This window comes from Anoplopoma fimbria, chromosome 8 (genome assembly GCF_027596085.1).
Source record: "Anoplopoma fimbria isolate UVic2021 breed Golden Eagle Sablefish chromosome 8, Afim_UVic_2022, whole genome shotgun sequence".
Taxonomy (NCBI): Eukaryota; Metazoa; Chordata; class Actinopteri; order Perciformes; family Anoplopomatidae; genus Anoplopoma; species Anoplopoma fimbria.
Window position 1 is genome coordinate 18,803,648 of NC_072456.1, and position 22,093 is coordinate 18,825,740.

Consider the following 22,093-nt stretch of genomic DNA (forward strand, 5'->3'; position numbering starts at 1 on the left):
TTTTTTAAATTTAATTTGGTTTAAATCATTAGTGTCTGCGTGCATACAAAAAAAAAACTCACTTTAAAGTCCACACAGGAATTATACATTTATTATCAATTCAGAGGAATGCTTACATTAAAACAGATTTCATAAGAGAAATTCCAAATTAATAAAGGATGGACATGTTTCATCTACACACAGGGGAAATGATGACTTCTGGTCTTGTTTAAATAATATAGCTACAGTTTAAATTTGACTTTTTTTTTTCTGACAGGTATCAAAACAAATGCAGCGATGCAGCTAATAAAGATAACTTCATGGTGTTTGTACTGAAGTCCATGGTTGAGGTGTCTCGGCAGAAGCAGATGGCTTATGCTGTAGCGGTGGGAGCGTACTGCATCACTAGTCTGTCGAACTCGTTCTCCTGCAGGGAAGCCAAAAGAGATGGAAACAGTTAAACACTAGAAAAAAAACATATGACCAGCTGTGCTTCACATGGTTTGTTTGGCAGTGGTATAACCCAGTTTAAACATGTTTATGTACATCTGCACCGCTGTGTAATTACAACACAGTGTGTGACAAAGGCGAACGATCCAGAGTTAAATACTGTCATTGACGTTGCTCTAAGGACACGTGCTGCACAACAATGAAAACAAACAAGCCAGCTGATTCAATTATAACAGAGTAAAGGTTATGAAAGCTTGTCAGCGACTTTGGAAGATACACGTGAACCTATATAGCCCTGGACACAGGTCAGCAGCCTCCCTCAGAATGAAAAGCATTGAATAACAAATAAAAAAAAAAACAATCAAGTTACCTTGGCTAAGTAGTCTTTGAGGAATGGGTGTGCTTTGTGTGCATCTTTCAATTGAGAGAGGTATCGATTGGTTACCTGAGGGAAAACGTAAAACAGACGATGCAAAAAATTAGAAAGTAAACCGTAAGACCTGTTTTTCAGGGACTTTAAAACTGGGAAACAAAGTAAATATTAGGAAGGCTTGTCTGAGGTCTTCTCACTAGTGTCAAGTGGATGAGGCTCAGTTGGAAAACTGTGACATTTCTCAAAAAATCTGATGTCCAAATAATTACTCTGCATTTGGGAGATTGTAAAACCTGATCTGAGTAATCAAAATGCCAATCTGTTCACAGAGCACAGAAGCAGCTGTTAAGTCAAATAACAATATTTGGACATCTATCATTAGTCAGGAAGCCATATAGGACAAGAGCCAACAAAGTCAAACATATCTTAGATTAGATTCAGACAAAAGAAGTCCATTATATACTGTACATTTTTATTCCTGTTCTATCTTTATTTTGTTGTATAGTATGTGTATTTATTGTCTGTGTCTGTGTAGTTGAGCTGCTGCAACACTCGAATTTCCCCCATGGGGATCAATAAAGGAATATAATAATAATAAAAGTTACTCTCCACTACCATAACCAAGGATTAGACTCATTTGCAGAACTTGTCCACATAATTCCAGGTAACCTTGAAGTGAGATGTGCTAATCAGTTGTTATCACAGTTGAAAACGTTTTAGTGATGGCTTTGTCAATGGGCAGCATTCTATTGCATTACTATCAAGTTCATCAAACCAAAGACAGATAATTGAGTCTTTATCTTGTGAACTCTGAGTTCCAGGGTGTTTTACTCACAAAGCACTAAACCCAGAAGAATTGCTTAGATGACACTTTTCATGATAGAGGACAAATGCAATCAAGAAACTGCTTGGTTGAATGCTTTTGCCTGCTTCAATCAAAGCAAACACACAGAAAATTGCTGAGAAGAGCATCATGCTCTCCAAGCGTCGCGCTATTGGACAAAGTTATAACAAGTCCTCTTTGACTGAGGACGAGTTCATAAAATGCTAAACTGAGGGCTGTTAAAGCGCCGGTGTCGCTAACAGCTTTGGGTTCATAGTCTCACCTCGGGAGCTTTGCCCAGGTGCTGAGTCAGCACTATGAGGTTGATCAACGTCTCAGGGTGACTGCTGTCCTAAAAAGGAGGAAGAGAGAAACACAGAGATGAACAGAAAGTCGTTCCTCACGGAGCAGACTGGACAGAAATCGACCCACAAAGTTGTGACAAGACACGGAAAGACAAAGTTATCGCCTTTTTAGCAAGTTTCTTGTCACTTACTGAGATGAATAAATGAATGATATGACTTTAATCTCCTATATCACAAGTACAGCAGACAACATGGTGGTGCAGGTAGGTGTATCAGTATACTGCCATGAATGGAATTATGCTCCTAATGTATGCAATTCAACATGTACGAGTGAAACGCTGTAACTTCTGTTCATATTTTCCTTTTATTTATTCCACTTATTACCATTAAACAATTTGTCAGGTTTTGCTAGGCACAACATGTGCGTTAACATTCATGCAAAGCCACATAATGCTCTTACTGCATGTTATGTTCTGTGTGTTTAGTGAAAGATAAGTTCACAGTATAACCATCACTTTTTAATAGTTGAACCAGTAAAAAACAGAAGAGAGAAAAGGAAAAAGGAATCTCAGAAAAAGCTGGACATTTGTGAAAACCTTCACTTGAGTTTACCTAAACAATTGGTTTGAGTTTTAAGTCAAAACAGAAAGCCATCTCACAGTCTGACAGATTTCTGTTTTTTAATAGTGAACATGGCTGAGCTTATAAAACTTTAAAGTGAATATTTTGTTGCATCTTGTGGAATAACAGTGTGTACTGGTCAAATGCTATCCTGTTATGGATAACTTACAATAACTGTAGACTACAAAAGAGCATGTGGTGCCATCTGCTGTTAAAGCGCAAACAGTTCACATGTTCACACTTTGTTGTTGAGGGAGGCCTCCACAGAACAGTAAACATGTGGCCTTATTTCTGAGACTTCTGATATAATAGTGTAAATTCTACTAAAAATAATAGCCTCAAAAAATTATTTTTTTCTTTTTTACAAACTGGTGTTTTGAAGAACATTAACTTAACAATACTTTCTTAATTAATCTACTACACTGGCTGGATGACCACACTGCTGGTCCTGAAGACACCTTTAACTAACATTTCTAAAGACTATATTTAGCATTACACAAACCTGAAACACCCACAAATGATGATTTTTTTTTTTTAAGTAAAATTTTTATTTTCAAGTTCAGACAGTTGTGATTAACTTGTTTAGATTGTGCTTCATCATCATTTAAACATTTGGTGAAACAGTGAGGAACATCATCTGCATAACATCTTTCACTCAGAAAAATCTCCTTTAAGACTAGAAATCCTTGTTGTTTCATTGCTTTTTTCTAAAATGATTTTGAATGCATCTTGTAATAATCATAAAGGTTTAACCCTAAAGGCATATTACAAAGTGCCTCTAGCACAACTCCCATTTAGCAGGCATCCTCCAAGGTTTTAATTATGAAGGATATAAAGCTAATATGAGCCTAAGAGAGAAGCCAAACTCTGCATGTATGTACATCAAAGTGTGCTTCCTATGTCAGGTCATGTGCGATAAAGAAACGTAACAAGAGTACTACAAGGACAACTACTATTGTCCTCTTACCTTGTCCAGAGCCTCCTGTAGCACTCCCTCAGCCTCCTCCCACTTGTTCTGAGCCATGTAACAGGCCGCCTGCCCGTTGAGGAGCAGCAGTGTTGAGGAGTACTTGTCGGACATCTCCTGGAAAATGTAGTAGGCATCCTGGAGCTTCTCTCCACCCTGGAATAGCACACAAAATGTGATGAAATGTAGGCAAGGTGAAATGTTCAGCAGAGATCACACTGAAAAGACAATAATAGGTAAACAATTGCTGCTGATTTAGTTTTTAAATGGGGTTGTGGTAATATGTGGTAATACGCAATAAGGACAGGACAAATTAAACAGATCAGTGTCCTTCTTTGACCTGCCATTTTTTGTTGTTTAGATCAATACTTCCCAGAAAACTGCTAAATACTACCCTGCCTGCTAACCATGTAAAACCTGATGGCAGCTTCAGTCAATAACATTACAACTAGGATGATAATAGGATGAATAGTAATTTAATTAACTTGGTATATATGCAGCCAAATGCCGTTCACTCTATTATCTACCTAGGGTTTAAAAATGATTCATGATAGAACATTTACTTATCAAATAAATGTATCTTGATGATGTAACACATATATTGGTGTCCTCACCACAGCAATGTTAACCCAGGCTGTGGCCAGCTGGGTTAGAGTAGCATCCTCATCCTGCTCTTGCATCTTCTTCAGCTCTTTCCTGTCAATGAGAAGAATTTAATGTCATAGAAACACATCCCGTTTCAATAGACAGAATAATTATCTGCATGCAAAGTTAGTTAAGTCCAGACTTACTGTCAAATGACATTACTAAAACACATATTAAAAGCACATGGATGTTTTCCATGAGCTTCAAATAGCAACTCTAACATAACAATGCACTGCAAATCAGCCACTGATTACGTGTTTTGCCATACCTTGCCAGGTCAACACGATCCAGACTCAGCAACACCTGAATGCTCATGGCCATGCTGAAAAATAAACAAATGTTCAGGTCAGTTTGGTCAGTTTCAGGCTGTTGTTTTTAATATAACAGTAACCTTATAAGCACAATTTTTTTTTTCTGAACGTGCCTCTCTCGTTGAGAGTATGATGCAGTAGAAGTTTATCCTCTAGGTATTATTATACTTATGTTCACATTACCTGGTTCATTACATTTCAAAGAAAGAATCAAGGATGAAACAAGTTATTTCATCTTTATTTTTATTGCAATACAAGTAGTTTGTAGAAAGAAAATCAAATGTATTCTCTTTGTTGACCTGAAATCCATTTGTAACGTTAGCAAAATCTTTCTGAGACTTTTGAAAAGTAAAACCTTCATCACTTCTCACCACTCGAGGCTTTCTCCTTGGTGCAGAGTCCTGAGAGCAGCATCCGTGTTCATCTCATGGTAGTAGATGGAGCCCGCCATGAGGAGGAAGGTGGTGTTGGCAGCATCCACGCTCTTCGCCATCTTCTTGTCTAGATCAGCAACAATAGCGTCCCTGCGAGATTTTAAAAAAGCAGCGGGAAATTGTTCAGACAATGAGGACTTTAAACTACAGAGAATCATTGAATCACAACCAGGTACTAAAGTAGAAGATGGTGTGTAATCTACACACACACACACAATTGGATTTAAACTTGTCATATGTTGAATATCTTAGGGGTATATTATATTCTTTAATTCTGTTGAGTAGATTAAAATATATTGAAGTAATTGTTATGCCATTTTGATGCAACCAGTTGCCTTTGCTTCACCAAAAAATGTCATAAAAAACAGTGACATGGAGATAATTTGACGTTGACGACAGTTATACATGGAAAGAGTAAACAACTGCGGCAATGGATCAAATAATCAATAATTCATCAGTACTTAGGGACTGGTGGATACTTGAGACTTTTTAAAGAAAATATATCTGGGAAAGTCACAGTTAGGAGAGCACTCCAGAAACTGGGCATTCAAGATGTACTGCATGACTGACTGTAATACTTGGTATTTTGTGTACCTTGATACTGATTGAACGATTCCTCGGGTAAAATGTTCATGATTGTATTGAGCTAATGCCTACACAGAATACTGTCATAAAGCATAGCCATATCAGCCTCAATCCCCTTCCACGTTGAGTGAAATGCTCTTACCTTTTGCTTTCACTGGACAGGTACTCAGCAAGCATCCTGACAGCCTGAAGCTCTGGTGCAGAGTTGCCCTTGATATCATCCAGGACAACAGCATACTTCCTCTGCAATAGCACAAAACACATGGTGAGCGGTTTTAAACATCTGTGTATTAAACAGTGAGTGACATATATGAATATGAATCAGCTAATGACAAGAGACTGAGCTCATAGTGACACAAAATGAGAAAATGACTGGTTTACCTGCGCAATGTATGCTCTGTACAAGAACATGTCTCTTTCAGTCTCCTTTTCTGCTGTTGACGGCTTTATAGGAAGAAATAAAAGCATTATTTTTTTTAGAGAAATGTTGGCTTTATTATAGAAGAATATTCGCTAACATGTTTAGCATTGATGCTAGGCAGAGATGTGACGTTAACATTCAATAACAGAGGAAACAGTTTATTTTAAAACGTCCCGCTGATGCCGTGGTGGATACACACCTTCACCTTCTGAGCCTCGTTGATACATTGCTGATAACTGCCAATATAATAGGCATTTTTCACATCGAAGAGTTCATCAACATCTCCCTGCTGCGCCGCCATGTTTGACTACAGAACTTCCTGACACGTAGCAAAAATACGTCACCTTCCTGCGTTCCGCTGAGGATTCTGGGATGTTGAGTTTAACAAACGCACAGGTGAACGGCACAGATACCTGGTGATCATAAGGGGGAATTAATAAAAGACATATAGATAAAATATATTATATATATATTGTTTTGCCCTAAAAAGGCAAATATTATTAAATATTAAAAATATAATTAATTATTAAAATAGTAATAATTATTAAAATATTTAAAACAATATTGTTAATTATTAAAATATGATTATATATTATTATATTATTATGTTTATGTATACAAACCATAGCTGATAAACAGAGACTACATCTACAACAATATATTATATTGATATTGATTAGTCACGACTTTTCTGGAAAAAAAAGAAACCGATTATCCCTTGTGTAGTAATAAACTGGGTATTTGTTCAGATTTTGACTGTTGGTCAGACAAAACAAGCGACATCTTAAGACATCAGAAATTGTAATGAGCATTCTCTCATTCATTTCTGATTTTCTTTCTAATCTTATGAAAATAACAATCGTGTAAAAATATATTTTTATTATTTTAAGTATTTTAAAATACTATAAACTACATTTCTGTATTTTATTTAATATTTTTCGTATAGGCAGGCAGATTTTAACATACTTTTCACACTCACACCCATAAGTCTTCCCCCACTAATCACATTAAACCACTTGAGGGCGCGCCAGATCAATTTCACCACTACAGGTGTCTTGTGTTTTTATTATGACTGAGATTTGCAGCAACACAATACTTAAACCTTCAGTACAATATATAAATATTGATAGGCTCCGTTTATGGGTTCGTATAAATAACACTTTAAATAACACCCAAGGTTTCTGGCACTGTAGGGCCTTAAACTCACAGTGTGTGATATCAATACTTTTAACATTACCTCAGCGTGAAAGTAACAATGAAAGAAGGCTATTTTGGCCTCGGGAATTCCTGTTTCCCCATTACACAGATGACAAACTTCCTGTATCCTAAAAACATCCGCTTACAAAATCTATCAATGTGTGTGTGTGTGTGTGTGTGTGTGTGTGGGGTGTGTGTGTGTGTGTGTGTGTGTGTGTGTGTGTGTGTGTGTGTGTGTGTGTGTGTGTGTGTGTGTGTGTTCTCATTATTAATTAAATGTTGTGAAAATGTGCAATTTTGTAAGAAAATTGTGTCTTTGTTTACCTCATTAATTTATAACTTAACGAGGCAGTATATCATTTAGTCCATGACAGAAAAGAAAAACTGCTGCACAGTTCCGGCTCATTGTTCCCTTAGCACCATTTCCTCTGGGAACTGGTCAGCCTTGGGACTGGGGGACTGGACAAGGATAATTACTGGAAACCCTTAAGGGGGCTGGGAATGTGCTGGCCGTAAATGGGCCTTTTCTTACGGCCTGATTGGGCCGGTCCACTCCCCTCGACCCTCCTCCATTGGCCCAAGACAACATCAATCTGGTGATTTCCAGGTCTCCCCTCAAGTTTGAAACTTTTTTTTTTCTTTTTTTTTTTTTTTTTTTAAACGAGAACAAGAAGGAGGAGGAGGAGGAGGACTCAGGTTACAACCAACAGCCGAGAGAAGAACACACTCTTTCAATAATTTACACATCTGTGATACACTGTTACAGAACAAGAAGGAGCTGCGAGGGGAGAGGACGTGTTTTCTCTTTATTGCGGGAGTTGCTACAAAACAACAAACAAAACAAAAACATGCTGTGAAGCAACTTCCCCCTCCACCACCTCCTCCTCCTCCTCCTCCTGCGCTGCCAGGATGAAGACCTGAGAGATCTGGTTCAGAGTTAACTCGTCCTATTAGTTGTCTGACCACTCCTGTATCCCTCCGAGGTGAGAGCAAGGTGAGTCCGCGTCGCTGGCATCTTAACGCTCCAGCCGTTTGTAAATGGAACGTGTCATAATCAAACAGTTAACGGTCGCCCGTTATCAGCGGCCTGTGGTCAAACCGGAGTTATTGAGCCGTTGAAATGTTAACTGTTGTCGGCGTGGAGCAGCTCTTTTCTTCACGGTTAACGGACTGATATGAAGTTAACGAGTTACCGTTTTGTTTGCTCGCTCACTTGTCTTTCTTCGACAGGCTGGGTTTTTGGTTTTTTTTACTACGAAGCTAGCGGAAGTAACGGTCAAACCTATCAGTTAGAACGTGATTCAAATCTAGCATTTTGATTATTAGGCTAGCAACGGCAAAAAACGGCTACAACCTATTATGGGATGGTGTTTTTTAATTTTTTTTTTTAGAGTTCATTGGCTGAGTTTTGTTACTATGGCAATATATGGAAACTGCATATTATTAAAAGACAAAATCATTTTCAACTTCATTGAATTAAAGGGAGTTTTAGGCCATCATGTGGTTACAATGAAGATTACTAATCAGTTTTATTGATGGGTAATGAAGGACATTGCATAATCCCTAACCATATTTGGTGTCATGTGAAACCAATAATTGGAAAATTTGGGCATCTTGCATCAATAAACCCAATTTTCAATTTCAACCAATGTTTGCTGAATGTCATAAGTAACTTCTGTTTTGGTTTGCATACATGGGTGTTTTGTAGAAAGTGGTGATATGTGGCCAGTTGAGACAATCTTTTACAAGAATCTTGTGACATTTATGGTGAGTTTATACAATTTACTCCCAATAAAGTGAGTAAAAGAAGAGCTACAGATAAGGCTTTCATCCCTGCTGGTGTAAAACAAACAAACTTAAAAAGCCTTTTTGTAGTTGTAATCCAGACCAAGACTGGAAAAGAGTGAAGACATGTGTTTTGCAGACACTGATATGTTTTGTAACACATTGCTGTGTTTACATTGTAAAGCTTTGGTCCAGAACAAGGTTTGAATGTGGATGAATAGCTTCACTGTGCAGCCAAATCTCTGGCAAGTAGCAGCACACATTATCATGCACAGCCTCAACAGACATGTCAAATGAATTATGGCCTTGGATCAGGACTTGGAGTTGCCTCTCTCCTTGCATTAGCTGTATCAGTGGTGAAATGAGGTTTTTGTTTTTTTTACCTGCTCTGTTTTAGTTGCCAAAGTGTCCTTTGTGTCTTTGTTGTTGGTAGCAATAACTGTCAACCATTTAGCTGAGGCGGGGCCAAAATCATCATCATCATCACAGAATAACTGCAGCACTTTATTTCTACACCTTCTGTTTCAATATATGTAAATGTGCAGACCAAATAACCTAGATCTGTCATGAGTAATTGATCACTCTATTAGTAGCTTGACAGTAAATTAATCGGCAAATATTTTGATTATCAATTAAATATTGTCATGCTAAGGTCCTAACTGGTTCCTTGTTTCAGCTTCTCAGTTGTCAGGATTTGCTGCTATTCTCTGATTTATAATATTGTACTTTGCATATCTTTTGGATTTGGACTGTTTTATTAGATAATTGGGCTTTTAGAATAGGCATTTTTTGCCATATCTTCTGACATCTTAAAGGCTAAATCAGTTGTTTCAAACCCTTTTGGCAAGTGACCACATCAAAAGAAGCCATATCTTCATTGTAGATTGATATCTGTTGGTTTTGGAACAAACATGCTTAAGGAAAATCATGATGGGCACTTTTTTAACTATGTTCTGACATTTTGTTGAATAACGGATAAATCAGTTAATTAATATGATAATTGATCATGAAAATAATCGTTAGTCACAGCTCTAGAATAATCAAATTGATGTCCGCTGCTTTGGAAGGCATGGAAATATAGTGAATATGAAATACAGTACAATAGAAGTACATTGAAAGTTAGATTTCATCCATGACTGGTTTTAATGAGTATTTGCTTTTCATCATTAATCATAGCTTTGTGCTTCACAACAGCTTTATCATTGTTTCAGCACAATGTGACTCTGAAAGACAAGAAACAATAATGATGGGCGATAATTGACAGTCAATAGCAGGATTAAGCAAATGCCGTAGAGCCTCGTCTATGTATATTTCAGTGTAACTGTATCCGTGCAGATCCCCTCCTCGGAGCGTTTTTGAGAGAAGGACAATGCAGTCACGTTGCCACAAGTTCCCCATGCAACGTTATTAAAGGCAGGGCTTGAAATTGCAGCAGTAATGCTACAGACACTGTTTTGTCTGCCGAGGGGAATCCATGGTAACTCACTGACACGACAAGAGAGGTGTTTGACCTGCTTTTACTGGACTGCAAAGTTCAGCCTAGAACACGGGTGGCCTCCAGTTTCCCTGGAAACCCGAAACACTCGGAGCACGTGGCCTTGTCCGAAAACAGCAGAGCAGCATGACCTGCAAATATCACGGCGTTGTTTGAAATGGAGAGAGTGAGGGGAAGGTGATATTTGCCAATAGACCGGACTCCTTTGAGATCCCACTTGAGTCATTTAAAAGTCACAGTCATGTCCTCTCATAATGGCCCCTCTCTGTTTTCACTGATATCCATTTCTGCTGCTCTTACAGCCAATGACTCTGCTATTTTCCACTCCGTTGACATACCAAGTTAACAAATGATGCTCTTGAGGCTTGAGGTGAAGAAAATTACTCATAATGTGACCCACTCTTATGGTGGCCTTAATTAAAATGTCATAGGCCCAGACATCAGTCATAACTCAAGCACCAGCTAGCACCTTGATTATGTCTTGCATTATGTGCAGCACGTTAAGATACTAATTATATTGCAAATTATATGTAATTAAAACTTGGACATGGCACTTCCAAGTGAAGTTATGTGATAGTGTGGACTGCTCTTTTTTTTTTATATATTCTTTATTTGCCTTTCTTTTTTTTTCCGCAGATGGGTTATTCCAAATCAGCTCAGCTGTAACCATAAAACAACTACCCGCTTCTGAATTTAATGCTAGAACAAATGTTGTCTGCAAGTGTTGTGTTGGCCCTCGGGCAGCGCAGCAGTTACTGTATTCCCAGCCTTATTATACTTCTGTAACGCTGACTGATGTTCCTAAATGAACACCATCAGCTCACAGTCAATGATTCTCTTCCTGAATGTGCTGGCAGTCCAGCCTTTATCCCCGTCCCTCGTCTCTGCACCGACCTGTTGCACCGCAGCAAGCCTCCTCTTAGCCTCCGGTCTATTTTAGTCCAAATCGGCAGGCTGAATTATTAATCCCCCGATCCATTATATGCCAATGTGTTAATTATTAATTGTTCACAGGGCTCTGGCAGATCTGAGAAAACTGTTAAAAAAAGGGTAGGATGGTGCACAGCGTCTGAGCTAAAAAGGCACTGATTGCCTCCTTTCTCAGCAGAGCTGCACAGATGATGACTGCGTGGGAGGATGAGAAAATGACAGCACATAACGTCACGCACAAAGAACTCCTTTAACCAAAGCATGCACGTGGTGTGTCCGCATATGTGCATCCGTTTGGATGTAATTATGGCTCTCATGTCAAAGCCGCTGAACAAGATGAGTGTGTGAGAGGCAGGCACACACACACACACACACACACACACACACACACACACACACACACACACGTCTGACATATACAGTTGTTAACACACAGCACCGGTTGTGTTATGTAACATCTCAAGAGAAGGGCGAGACAAACACTACAAAACTTGGTGAAAGATGAAATTGCAGCGTTCACTTGTCCTGAAATCCGGCTGTTGATTCCCTTACAGTGTGAAGGGGGTTTCAGTAGAACTGCTCATATGAGTGGTTACTTGTCCTCTCTGAGCACAAAGCACGGATGTACCTTATATAACAAGCAGGGTTGTCTATTGTTTCTCAAAGTGGAGACGGATTATTTCAAACAGCTGGGGAGAATCTGTGGAGAGACACGATTCAAAATTTCCCGATAAGAACTCATTTTTAATGACATCCGTAATGCTTTTGGTCATGCTGAAGAAACTTTTGTTTCAAACTTCCTCTCAGGGGTCCACATTTTTTTTTTTTTTTTTTTGTTTGTTATTTTTGTGAAGTGTTGTTAAGCTTTTATTCAAACTGGCATAGGAAAAGGTAGAGTAATGACTGTGTCGACTTCACACGTTTGCTGTGTTTTTATTCACCTTTGCTCGTGGGAGTTCCACCCAAAGGCAGCAAAGCAAATCCAATATGTTCAGAGTGTGTACACAGTACAACATGAACCACGCCAGTTCAACAGCCCCGCTGTAAATACTGCCTTTATTGTGTTTGCTACCGTGTCAGAGAGGTGTTGGTTGAATGCTCACTTGTATTGTTTTAGAAAGTCTTTATATTAGAGCTGAAATAATACTTGAGCCCAGAAAAATGGGAGGTCTCCGTTACATCGTATTTCTCTTGAACCTCTGTGTGTCCAAGTTTTATTCATTTGAGGATGTGAAAGACTACAAAATTGGAAAATATTAATAAAGCCTCTGAATTTGGACATAATACATGGAAAAAAACGCTTAGTGTCAGAGGAAATCATTGGCACTCATTACTTTATGGCAGATTATAGGGTTGTTTGTGTTGTGTGGTGCAGGACTGTGGTATGATTTATGTCTGTTCAGAAAGTTTAGAGAGCAGTTAATCCCCACAAATACAGAGCTGTTCTCTGTAATCGGTTCCACTGCCATCCCACGGCAGTGAAGATTTTCTCTGCTGATGGAGTCGTCTCTGTCAGGGTCACAGTGCCCCAATCCATGTGACTACTCATCCCTGAAGAATATGAAAGTCGTGACATTTTCTGCTGCCATCAACCAATCACTTGTGAGACGAAGTGTCATGGAAAGTTCTGCAATCTCTGCCAAAGCTTTTTTTAACCAACTTGTGATGGCTAAGCAGTGTAGAAACACGTTCTTTATTGGTTTTCTCTTTATGATGGCTGTTATCAGCACTCACCAAGCTGTCTAGATTGGCAGCAGGTATTGAGAGTGGGGATATTTTAGTTGCTGTGGCCTCTTCTTCCTCATGAGGCATGATGGCATGTGTTAGAGTGGGTGGGAGCTACGGGTGTATCCAATTTCTGGCTCTTTCTCACCTGTCACACCTCAGCTTTAGTTTGACTGACAAGTGATGTGCGGCTGATGCAGAGGCTGCATCCTGGATGCTGCTCAATGGCCCCCCTTTGGGAAACCAATGCCACGCTCACATCGTGTTGTTTTTACTTGAGATATGAGAAGCCAAAAGGTAACAAAATGTTCATGTCAGGTAGCATGTGTGGAATTTGTATGTACCATTCAGTTGCTACTTCCTGTTTGGAACCTTAATTGGTAAGCGAGTCAACACAGGCAAAAAAATAAAAGAATGCCGCAAACATTCACTTTGATTTTCAGCTTTTCTTGTTATTATTGTAATTTCCATATCTTTGGGTTTGGGGCTGTGGCTTGAACAAAACAAGCAATTTGTAATTGTCTTCTCGGGCTCTTTGAAATGGTGAGGGACATTTTCCTACACTCATTTGTGAATATAATTATTTTTTTTTAAAGGCTAAAACTATTTTTCGTGGCTTATGACAACCAAGTAGAAATGTCAATTTGAGACCCCTCATCACAGTCAGGCATTTTGCCTTCTTGGGTTGTTTCATTAAAAGGATTCAGGATTAAACAAGAAACAAGACCAGGAGTCTTGCTGCTCGCTGATGCTTTACATAGGCACAGTGGGGCTTTCAGCTAAATGGTAAAATGCTCACAGTGACAATGCAACATGCTGATGTTTAGGATGTATAATGTTTACAATGTTCACCATCTTAGCATGTTAACATTTGCTAAGTAGCACAAAGTACAAAGATGAGGATGATGGGAATCTCATTAGTTTTGCAGGTATAAACCAAAGACGCCCTAATTTCTAACCTGTGGGTGGCGCTAGATGAAGAGTAAGACGATTATCAAAGTGATTTTAATTCATCCTGAGGGGAACATGAATGTCTCTATCAAAATACATGGACATCCATTCAATAGATGTTGAGACATTTCAGTCTGGACCAAAGTGGTGTTCAGACATCGCCTTCCCTAAAGCCTAGCCAACAGACTAACTGATAATGAAAGTGATCATTAGTTGCAACCCTAATGTTGAAATTGCTAATAACCAGTTATAGTTTTAATTATAATACATTCAAGTCCTGGACACTCAAATAAATAAATTTAATTATAATACAGTCAAGTACTGGGCGCTCAAATATATAACAGTGTTTCAAAGGTGTTGCAAAAAGAAGTAGAAGTCATTCTTTACCGTCCTTGTTCAGTCTCAAAGGTTTCCACTACGGCACATATAGAAAGCAACAGCCAGTAGAAGTTCCCCTTCCCCCAAATCAATTGGGAAAAGCTGTTTGCTGTAGTGTCACCAATGCAGACATCAGCTTTACTTGCCCTAAAACTCAAAGAGGCAAAGCAAATTAAAGCCAGATAATAAAGGACCTGCGCAGTTTCCCCTGACCCAGCTTCAGAAATCCTCCAGGGACCAGAGAGAGGACAGTTGGGTTATTTCTTCGTTATCACAGCCCTCAGTCAGGCTGTCATACCGGGCTGACAAGGCTGTCTACACCTACCTGAGAGTGTGAGCTGCCCTGGAGTGGGTACATTACCCAGACTCCCTCACTGTCACGAGACATCCAACCCTCTCTAGGGTTCGGTTTCATTTCCATGAGTCCTGTTTGCTGGGCTTCTGCATGTCTTTGAGAGTGAATGTATGCCGGCTTGTTCTAAGCAAAAGTTGATGATTATGTAGCTTGTTTAACTGCTCTAATTATGCCGGCGAGCTGTTGGCTGCTGCAATCTGTCTTTGTTTTTCATTTCACTTTCAGCTGTTTAAACCAGACCCATCAGTATGTGGAAGCGTGCATGTGTGCAGATGGTTTTTTTGGGGGGGGTTTTGTTTTGTGTGATTTCTGCTTGCAGCGATTGGCTGTGTCTTGTGCATTTTGCTACAACACTCAGCAGTTTTTTGCTGCTGCCATGTCTTGTTCAGCCTTAAATCCGTAAAGAATTTGCCTCTATAAATACTATGGAGATGCTGTGTCAGTGTTGGCCGGGCTGTCCCTGGGCACCGGACTTCACAGGCTATTTAGATCTGGCACTAACCACTGTTATGCAGCAAAGTCACCAAAAAACAAAAACAAAGACTAGAAAGGATTCCTTGATTGAAAACCTTTCATCACTCCGAGCGTTTCCTCCCTGAGGACTGTTTTTTTTTCCATGAGACCTTTTTAGTTTTCTCGATTTGTGGAAATGGAGGGGGTAAAGAAAGAGGAGAGAGCATCTCCCTCCATCCCTAAGATAAGAGGGCCGGGGGTCTGTTATGTCCCACTTCATCTTTGAGTGAAACCTCAGAAGGACAATCCCCAGTGCCACCACTTTAGACTGTTTGTATTCATGGGTATTAAAGACAAACAATCCTCCCTTTCTCATCATTTTTCCGCTGTTTGTCGGCAGGCTATAAAGAGTTGTGATTGGCACTGATCCCCGACGAGAGTGGACTTTAATGAGCAATATGAAACCACCCTCCAATCTGACAAAGAGGATGCTTTTTCTTAATGTGCCCATTATCCAGTGGCACTTTTCAAAACTCTTAAAGGTCCATCAGCAAAGGCGCAGAGAGGAAGAGAGGGAGGTTAATGCAGACCTACTCTAAGTGTTGCAAATGATAAGCGATTGTCCTCTTGAGGCTCATCGTTGTGATTAGAGGGTGACAGCAGGACCAAGTGATTGTTTTCAATCAATGCTACCACAGATATAAGGCTCTTGAGTCTTTCTTTGTTTTTTTTTACGGTTTTCAGTGGGATCATTAGTGTCTTTCTCCTTGTTATCTGTTTCACACACATTGCGTCAGAGCTGGATTTTCTGTAACAAGTGCAGCCCTGGCAAGTTTAGAGTTACAATCCTGGCGAAGCGGTCGATGGGGATCTGTCAGTGATCCTTGATCAGCACAGCCAGAGGCCCGATTAAACGCCAAGCACCTGCAAAGAGAGAGGGAGTAAAACTAAATTCAGCATGAGACGGTATATAAATGACCTCTCATTCAGCAACTACGTTTCCCCCCGATATTTCAGGATTATATATATTTATTTTTATTTATTTATTTCCTCTCCATCTATCTGCTTCCGTCTCTGCTCTCCCTCTCCTCATGTGTCTCCTCCCTGGGAAGCATCCTGCTGACACTCTCTCCAAGGAGTCTTATTGATATTCTTGGAGAGGCATTGCAGAGAGCGAGAGAGCGAGTGAGGGAGAGAGAGGGGAATGAAAGTCACACGCTGTAGCAGCAGACGCACTGCCTTCTAGTACCAACTGTAAAAATCACAAGTCACCCAGCAGGAGTGTGTCACCATTCATTTTGTCTGCTGCACTAATAGATTTGGATTTCTATTATTCTCGAGCACGTGGAAAAGGCAATTGGCCAATCATGCGGTTTTTCAGTTAAGCTTTAGGGTTACTTTCATGTGGAGGAGATTGCTGGAACATAATTAATTTGTTTTCACTCTGACAGGCACCAAGGGAGACGTAATGAAATAAGATCTGACTGCTTTAGCCCCTGAGGTGATGAAATGTTTTACTTATTTGCATGAATGTTTCCTTAATTCCTGACACTATATTGCGGCTTGTTATTGTTAAAATTGCTTCCAATACAGTTGTTTTGTCCATGAAGCATAAACAATTATGCGGTACGTCAATTGAAAGAAAATTAAGCTGCAACAATTTTTTGAGTCCTTTTTTGCAAGCAGTGTGTTTGAGTGTTTTAGACTGTTTGGTCACAGAAAACGAGACATTTGTAGATGTCGCCTTGACCTCTAGGAAACTAAAGCTTACATTTTTCACTAATTTCTGACATTTCAGGTACAAGGTGATTTATCGATTAATAATAATATGACATAATAAACATAATCCTTAGTTGCAAAACTATTTTTCTTCAAAACCCTTTTCGTCATTTGACAAAAGAATCAAAACTCCTCAGATGTTAATTGTAGTCTTAAAATAAGTTAGATAAAGTATGTGAGGTACAGTACTTCCCCCTCATGAGTGAGTGGCAGCTCCGGAGCTGTAACCACTCTAATTCAGCCAGCACACACCCCAGCACCATGTTTATGATGGGTGGACGGGACACAGTGGGGCTAGCTGGTTAGCATGCTAATTTCACTTTAAATCTCTGCATTACAATACATAGTATTTGAGATAACGTCAATGTTGTGACCTCTTCAAATCCTTTGGTAATGTTAATTGTTTTTCTTATGTTTTTGACAACAAATTCTGGCCATATCTTGCACATTGCACCAAAGTTAAATTGAAACAGTTAGTTTGTTAGCTGAAAGAAAATCTGATCTGAAAATTTGATATTCAGTAAATTGTCCCAAAGGTCAATTCAATTGACAATTTCAGGATCCCTAAAATTAAGTTTTAGGAGTTGTTTAATGATAAAAAACTAATTCGTTTTCAGTTCTTTTCGTTTAATTGTGTTAAAGATAAATATTTGAAAACGCTGGCCATGTCTTATCAAAATGAAACTTCCCCTTCCTCCTCATCTTCATTCAGTCCGCCCGCGCTGACATTGGAGGGCAGTTGTGGCAAACAGCTTTTTGTTGTCTGCCGCGTACTCCTAGGTTATCCTTTGAGATCCGTGAAGGTTAGAGAGGGAGTCTACAGGAAAATAGATTAATTTTATTTTTCAAGAAACCGAATGTACAAACCCCGAAGAAGTGACCCGCAGAATGCATTGAGACGCGGCTGCTATATTGATGAGGCGTACTGTGGACCTGCCTCATTTCACAGGAGAGATCAGAGGGGCTGTGAGAGCCCGTGACCCCCGTGAACCTCACTCTTCATGAGGGGCAGCCTTTCACGGAGCCACTCTGGCTTTGGCAAACAAACACACACACACTCAGTAACAACATCATACATAAATCAAGCAACATGCGTGCAATGAATAAGTCTGCACTGTTTGTCTCCTGCGCACCTTCACACACACACACACACACACACACACACACACACACACACACACACACACACACACACACACACACACACACACACACACACATGCACGACTTGTTCGGCAAATGCTTTCAGCAGATGAAGCGTCCAGATTACATTTTCTGCTTTGCCTGGTCGTGCTGTACCTGACTTAACTCTTGCACGCGTGATGACACATTCTTCGCTAACTACCTTGTAATCTCCGAGCCAGAGGGTTGCTGGGACTAATTTGACAGCTGCCACAGCTCATTATCTGATAAAGGGGACAGTTATCTGCCCTGCAGTTTAAACAGAATTAGTGTAGATGTTATTTGCAATAATAACCTCACACATTGCAGGCTGTCAGTGTGTGATGTTTGGCCTGTCTTGCGTTTGAGATTAAAAAAAAGTGTGATCTGCTATCACCTGTAAAAGAAAAAATAATTAGAAAGCAAACACGTTTTTAGTAATTTTTTAAATAAAATGAATTATGTCTAACTAAACAGTCTTTCATTCTCTCTTTCTCATCTCGTCCCAGACTTGACCATGGACTCCTTCAGCACCAAGAGCCTGGCCCTGCAGGCGCAGAAGAAGCTGATGAGCAAGATGGCCACCAAGAGCATGGCCAACCTCTTCATCGACGACACCAGCAGCGAGGTGCTGGACGACCTGTACCGTGTCACAAAGGAGTACACCCGCAACCGCAAAGAGTCCCAGAAGATCATCAAGAACTTGATCAAGATGGTGGTGAAGCTGGGAGTGCTCTACAGAAACAACCAGTTCAACGGCGAGGAGCTGATCCTGGTGGATAACTTTAGGTAGGCGGCTTATTTTTGCCTTCTTCTGCCATGAGAAGACCGATGCCACTGTCATGCAGGTGCATTTAGCCCAGAGCAAGAGCCAGGAAGCAATTAGCTAGCCTAGCTCTCTCCAACGTTCAGATATTCACCTACGAACATAAAAGCTTATCGTGTTTGTTCGATCTGTACACAGTAAAAATGTCAAGAGGGGTTTAAGGATGTTACGCACTGGAACTACTGATTGACAGATAACATGTTGTCAATCAGCGCCGCATTTCTGTGCAGTGTCTAGATATGAAGGATGTATCAATCTTCTTATCTATTACTCAATAACTTTATTTCCTAAAATGTTTGAATTAAGTGCATTGGGGAAACCCTTCCATATATTTAATTATTGTTAAATTGTGTATTAAAAAGGGACAAACCTTGAGAATCTACATTGATGTGGTTCAAGTTCAAGTGAGGAGAACTGCAGTTCAATTACATTGTTGTATGCTGATGGAAGCGAATTAAGCAAATTGACTTTTACATCAGTTTATATATTTTACACTAAAATAGATAAACCCAGCTCGGAGGCATGTGAGGCTGACATCAGAGCACAGTATGGAGAATGGTGATTATAATAGCACAGAGATGCATCGCTGTGAAGGACAACACTATAACTGATAGAGGGGAGTTTTGAAACTTTTCTGCAGAAAAATCACAAGACAGCAGTTTCTATTTTTACTTCCTTCTGCTGCTCCGGTCAGAATTAGAAACTGACAGCCTTTCTCTTCTCGTCTCGCAGGAAGAAAGTCCACACGCTGGCCATGACGGCGGTCAGTTTCCACCAGATTGAGTTCACCTTTGACCGACGCGTCATGAGCGCCATTTTGAATGATTGCCGCGAGCTGCTGCACCAGGCCATCAAACGCCACCTGACAGCCAAGAGCCACTCGAGAGTCAACCACGTGTTCAATCACTTCGCCGACTGTGACTTCCTGGCGTCTCTCTACGGGCCCACTGAGGTGTACCGCGCCCACCTACAGAGGATCTGTAACGGGATCAACAAGATGCTTGATGAGGGGAACCTCTGACCTACACTTGCCTCTTCATCAGGCATCTTTACCTCTAGTCACCCCCTCATGTACCACCATGCAAGATTTTTGATTTTTTTTCATTTAAAGTGACAATCATTTACATTTTTATTGTTCATTTGTTGCTTTTTGTTTGTGTGTGCCTTTCAGCCGTTACCGTTACACTGAATTTTATATCTCGTCTAGTTAGTTCAAAGACTGTTTCTTCTTTTTTTTGATATTCCACAGTAAACAAAACCCAGCAGATGTTCAAATTTTTTTTTTTTTTGAAATGAATGTTAAACTTCTGGCTCTTATCAGTATATTCAGCGATAGGAGCCTTGACAACTGTGCCTTGAAAAAAAAACCATATTTTTGTCTTCATTCCAAGGGCACTCTGCATGCTCTCTTACTAAATCAAGAAGACATGAATCCAGCACAGGCCTTCAGTCATATCTCTGTGAGGAGCTTTTAATGGACCAAAATGGTTTTGGGGGCACCAGGAGGGGAAAGAAAGTGAATTTCCGTCTATTCCAAATACCCAAGGATAAAGAAGTGAATTTTTATTTTATCTTTTTTTCTAAAACTAGTATTGCACTCAATCCTGAACAAGCGCTGTACTGTACTTTCCTGCAATAATGAAACCATGTGAAACACTGCAGTTGAGTAATCCTGCTTAGCCTGCATTTTACAGCTTTCACCGTCATGCACTGAACTTCACTTTGTAGAGAGGCCAGGCCTTTTGTTTAGGAGGCACCTATAAACCCAGTTCTGTTTAGTTTTTTTTAATAGTCTGGTTTATAGCCACCACAACAAAGATGAGGTATGAGGTATTTGGGTCATAGAGGGACCATAAACGTGAAGGAATTTGATTGTGCTGCATATTGTTGAATGTGTTGCTGGCTGTACGCTCATCTGCTCGGTAAAAAAAAAAAACCTCCAACCTCGAGTCTATAAATGTCATAATCACAGCAGGGGAGCTGCACAATATGGCACCGGCCGCAAAAGGTTTCTCTGGCATTTTGTCAGAGAGGGAATACAAAGCCATCACAGACGAACCGCTCGTCATAATAGATGTTCGAGCCCAGGGTCAGCTCTGTTTCAGATTTAGCAGCGTTGCCTCGAGTTTATCCAAAAGGCACTAAAACTCTGGTTTGAATTCTGACAGATTTGAACCAAAAAGGCTCCCAATGAGCAGTCGGATGAAAGGATGGATGGAAAAAACGCAGCTCTGTGTTTATGAAAAGGGCCAGACAGGGTACAGAGATTAGAGCAGAGACAAACACAGTACCTGATTGTGCTCTCCCACTGCAATTACAGCTCCCTGTTCTCGGATGGTATAATGGCCCGGAGCCTGCCTCCGTTGAGCAGCCTCTCCATTTCACCAGACGGCAGCCTCTGTAATGTAATGGAGATAACCATCTCTGTTTGCGCAATGCAAGTCCTTTTTTAATGGAGTGAAAGATGTTGTTGTGTTTCTTCCCTAAAAGGAGAATATGAATAGTTACTATCCCTCCCAAACCTCTCATAATAGATGTCTTTCCTTTTTGTCTATGTGTTTTTGTATCACTGAGTCTGTCTGGGAGATTGTTTTGTGCTGCGGCCTCATTTTGTATTCTCATGTTTGTATTCTGTGTGTGTGTGTGCGTGTGTGTGCGTGTGTGTGTGTGTGTGTGTGTGTGTGTGTGTGCGTACCTGTGAGAGAATTGGAAATTGAGCCGTGTAATAAGTGCTGTGCTTTTCCAGATAGGATTGCTGAAACTTTAACTTCATCCACAGCAGCTCTGCCAAAGAAACGAAGACTGATGTTACTCCAAATGCAGTCCTTTTTTTTTTTTTTTTTTTTTTTTTTTTTTTTTTTTTTTTTTTTCGGAGGAACATTTCACAAAACAGTATGCACTTGATAATTATAGCCCTGGTAACGGTGATAATGAAGACATTGATGGTGGCTTTTGTGGTTTCGCCTTTTCTTTTTACTTCTTAGATGACTCCCCTGAGTGTATTCTCGTTTGTTAGACCCATTTGATTTAACTGCATTATTTTGGGAGGCTTTGAAGTTAATCCTTTCTGCTAGTAAAGTCCCCCCTCCAAAACAGTTGACTTTAATTGTGTTTGGTTGCCATTTTCTCCAATCCCTCCACATC

At 40.0% G+C, this 22,093-nt stretch overlaps 2 protein-coding genes across 4 annotated transcripts; one reads left to right on the forward strand and one right to left on the reverse strand.

Moving 5' to 3' along the window:
- Positions 1 to 75: 75 nt before the first annotated feature.
- On the reverse strand, positions 76 to 6,250 carry cope (COPI coat complex subunit epsilon). The gene is made up of 10 exons (XM_054602330.1): positions 6,114 to 6,250; positions 5,875 to 5,937; positions 5,636 to 5,736; positions 4,846 to 4,998; positions 4,432 to 4,485; positions 4,133 to 4,214; positions 3,519 to 3,674; positions 1,909 to 1,977; positions 800 to 874; positions 76 to 406 (listed from the first exon to the last, which is right to left on the reverse strand). Exons 1-10 carry the CDS (start codon positions 6,213 to 6,215, stop codon positions 353 to 355), a joined length of 909 nt encoding a protein of 302 aa, XP_054458305.1. The 5' UTR covers positions 6,216 to 6,250; the 3' UTR covers positions 76 to 352.
- A 1,591-nt stretch (positions 6,251 to 7,841) lies between these two features.
- tnfaip8l1 (tumor necrosis factor, alpha-induced protein 8-like 1) lies at positions 7,842 to 21,563 on the forward strand. Of its 3 annotated transcripts, none has more exons than XM_054602889.1 (3): positions 7,842 to 8,105; positions 18,633 to 18,912; positions 19,682 to 21,563. In XM_054602889.1, exons 2-3 carry the CDS (start codon positions 18,641 to 18,643, stop codon positions 19,968 to 19,970), a joined length of 561 nt encoding a protein of 186 aa, XP_054458864.1. In that variant the 5' UTR covers positions 7,842 to 8,105; positions 18,633 to 18,640; the 3' UTR covers positions 19,971 to 21,563. The 3 variants fall into 3 exon arrangements, with proteins under 3 accessions (XP_054458864.1, XP_054458866.1, XP_054458865.1); XM_054602891.1 differs by having other exon boundaries at positions 7,842 to 8,094; XM_054602890.1 differs by lacking the exon at positions 7,842 to 8,105 and adding an exon at positions 16,636 to 16,684.
- The last annotated feature ends 530 nt before the right edge of the window (positions 21,564 to 22,093 follow it).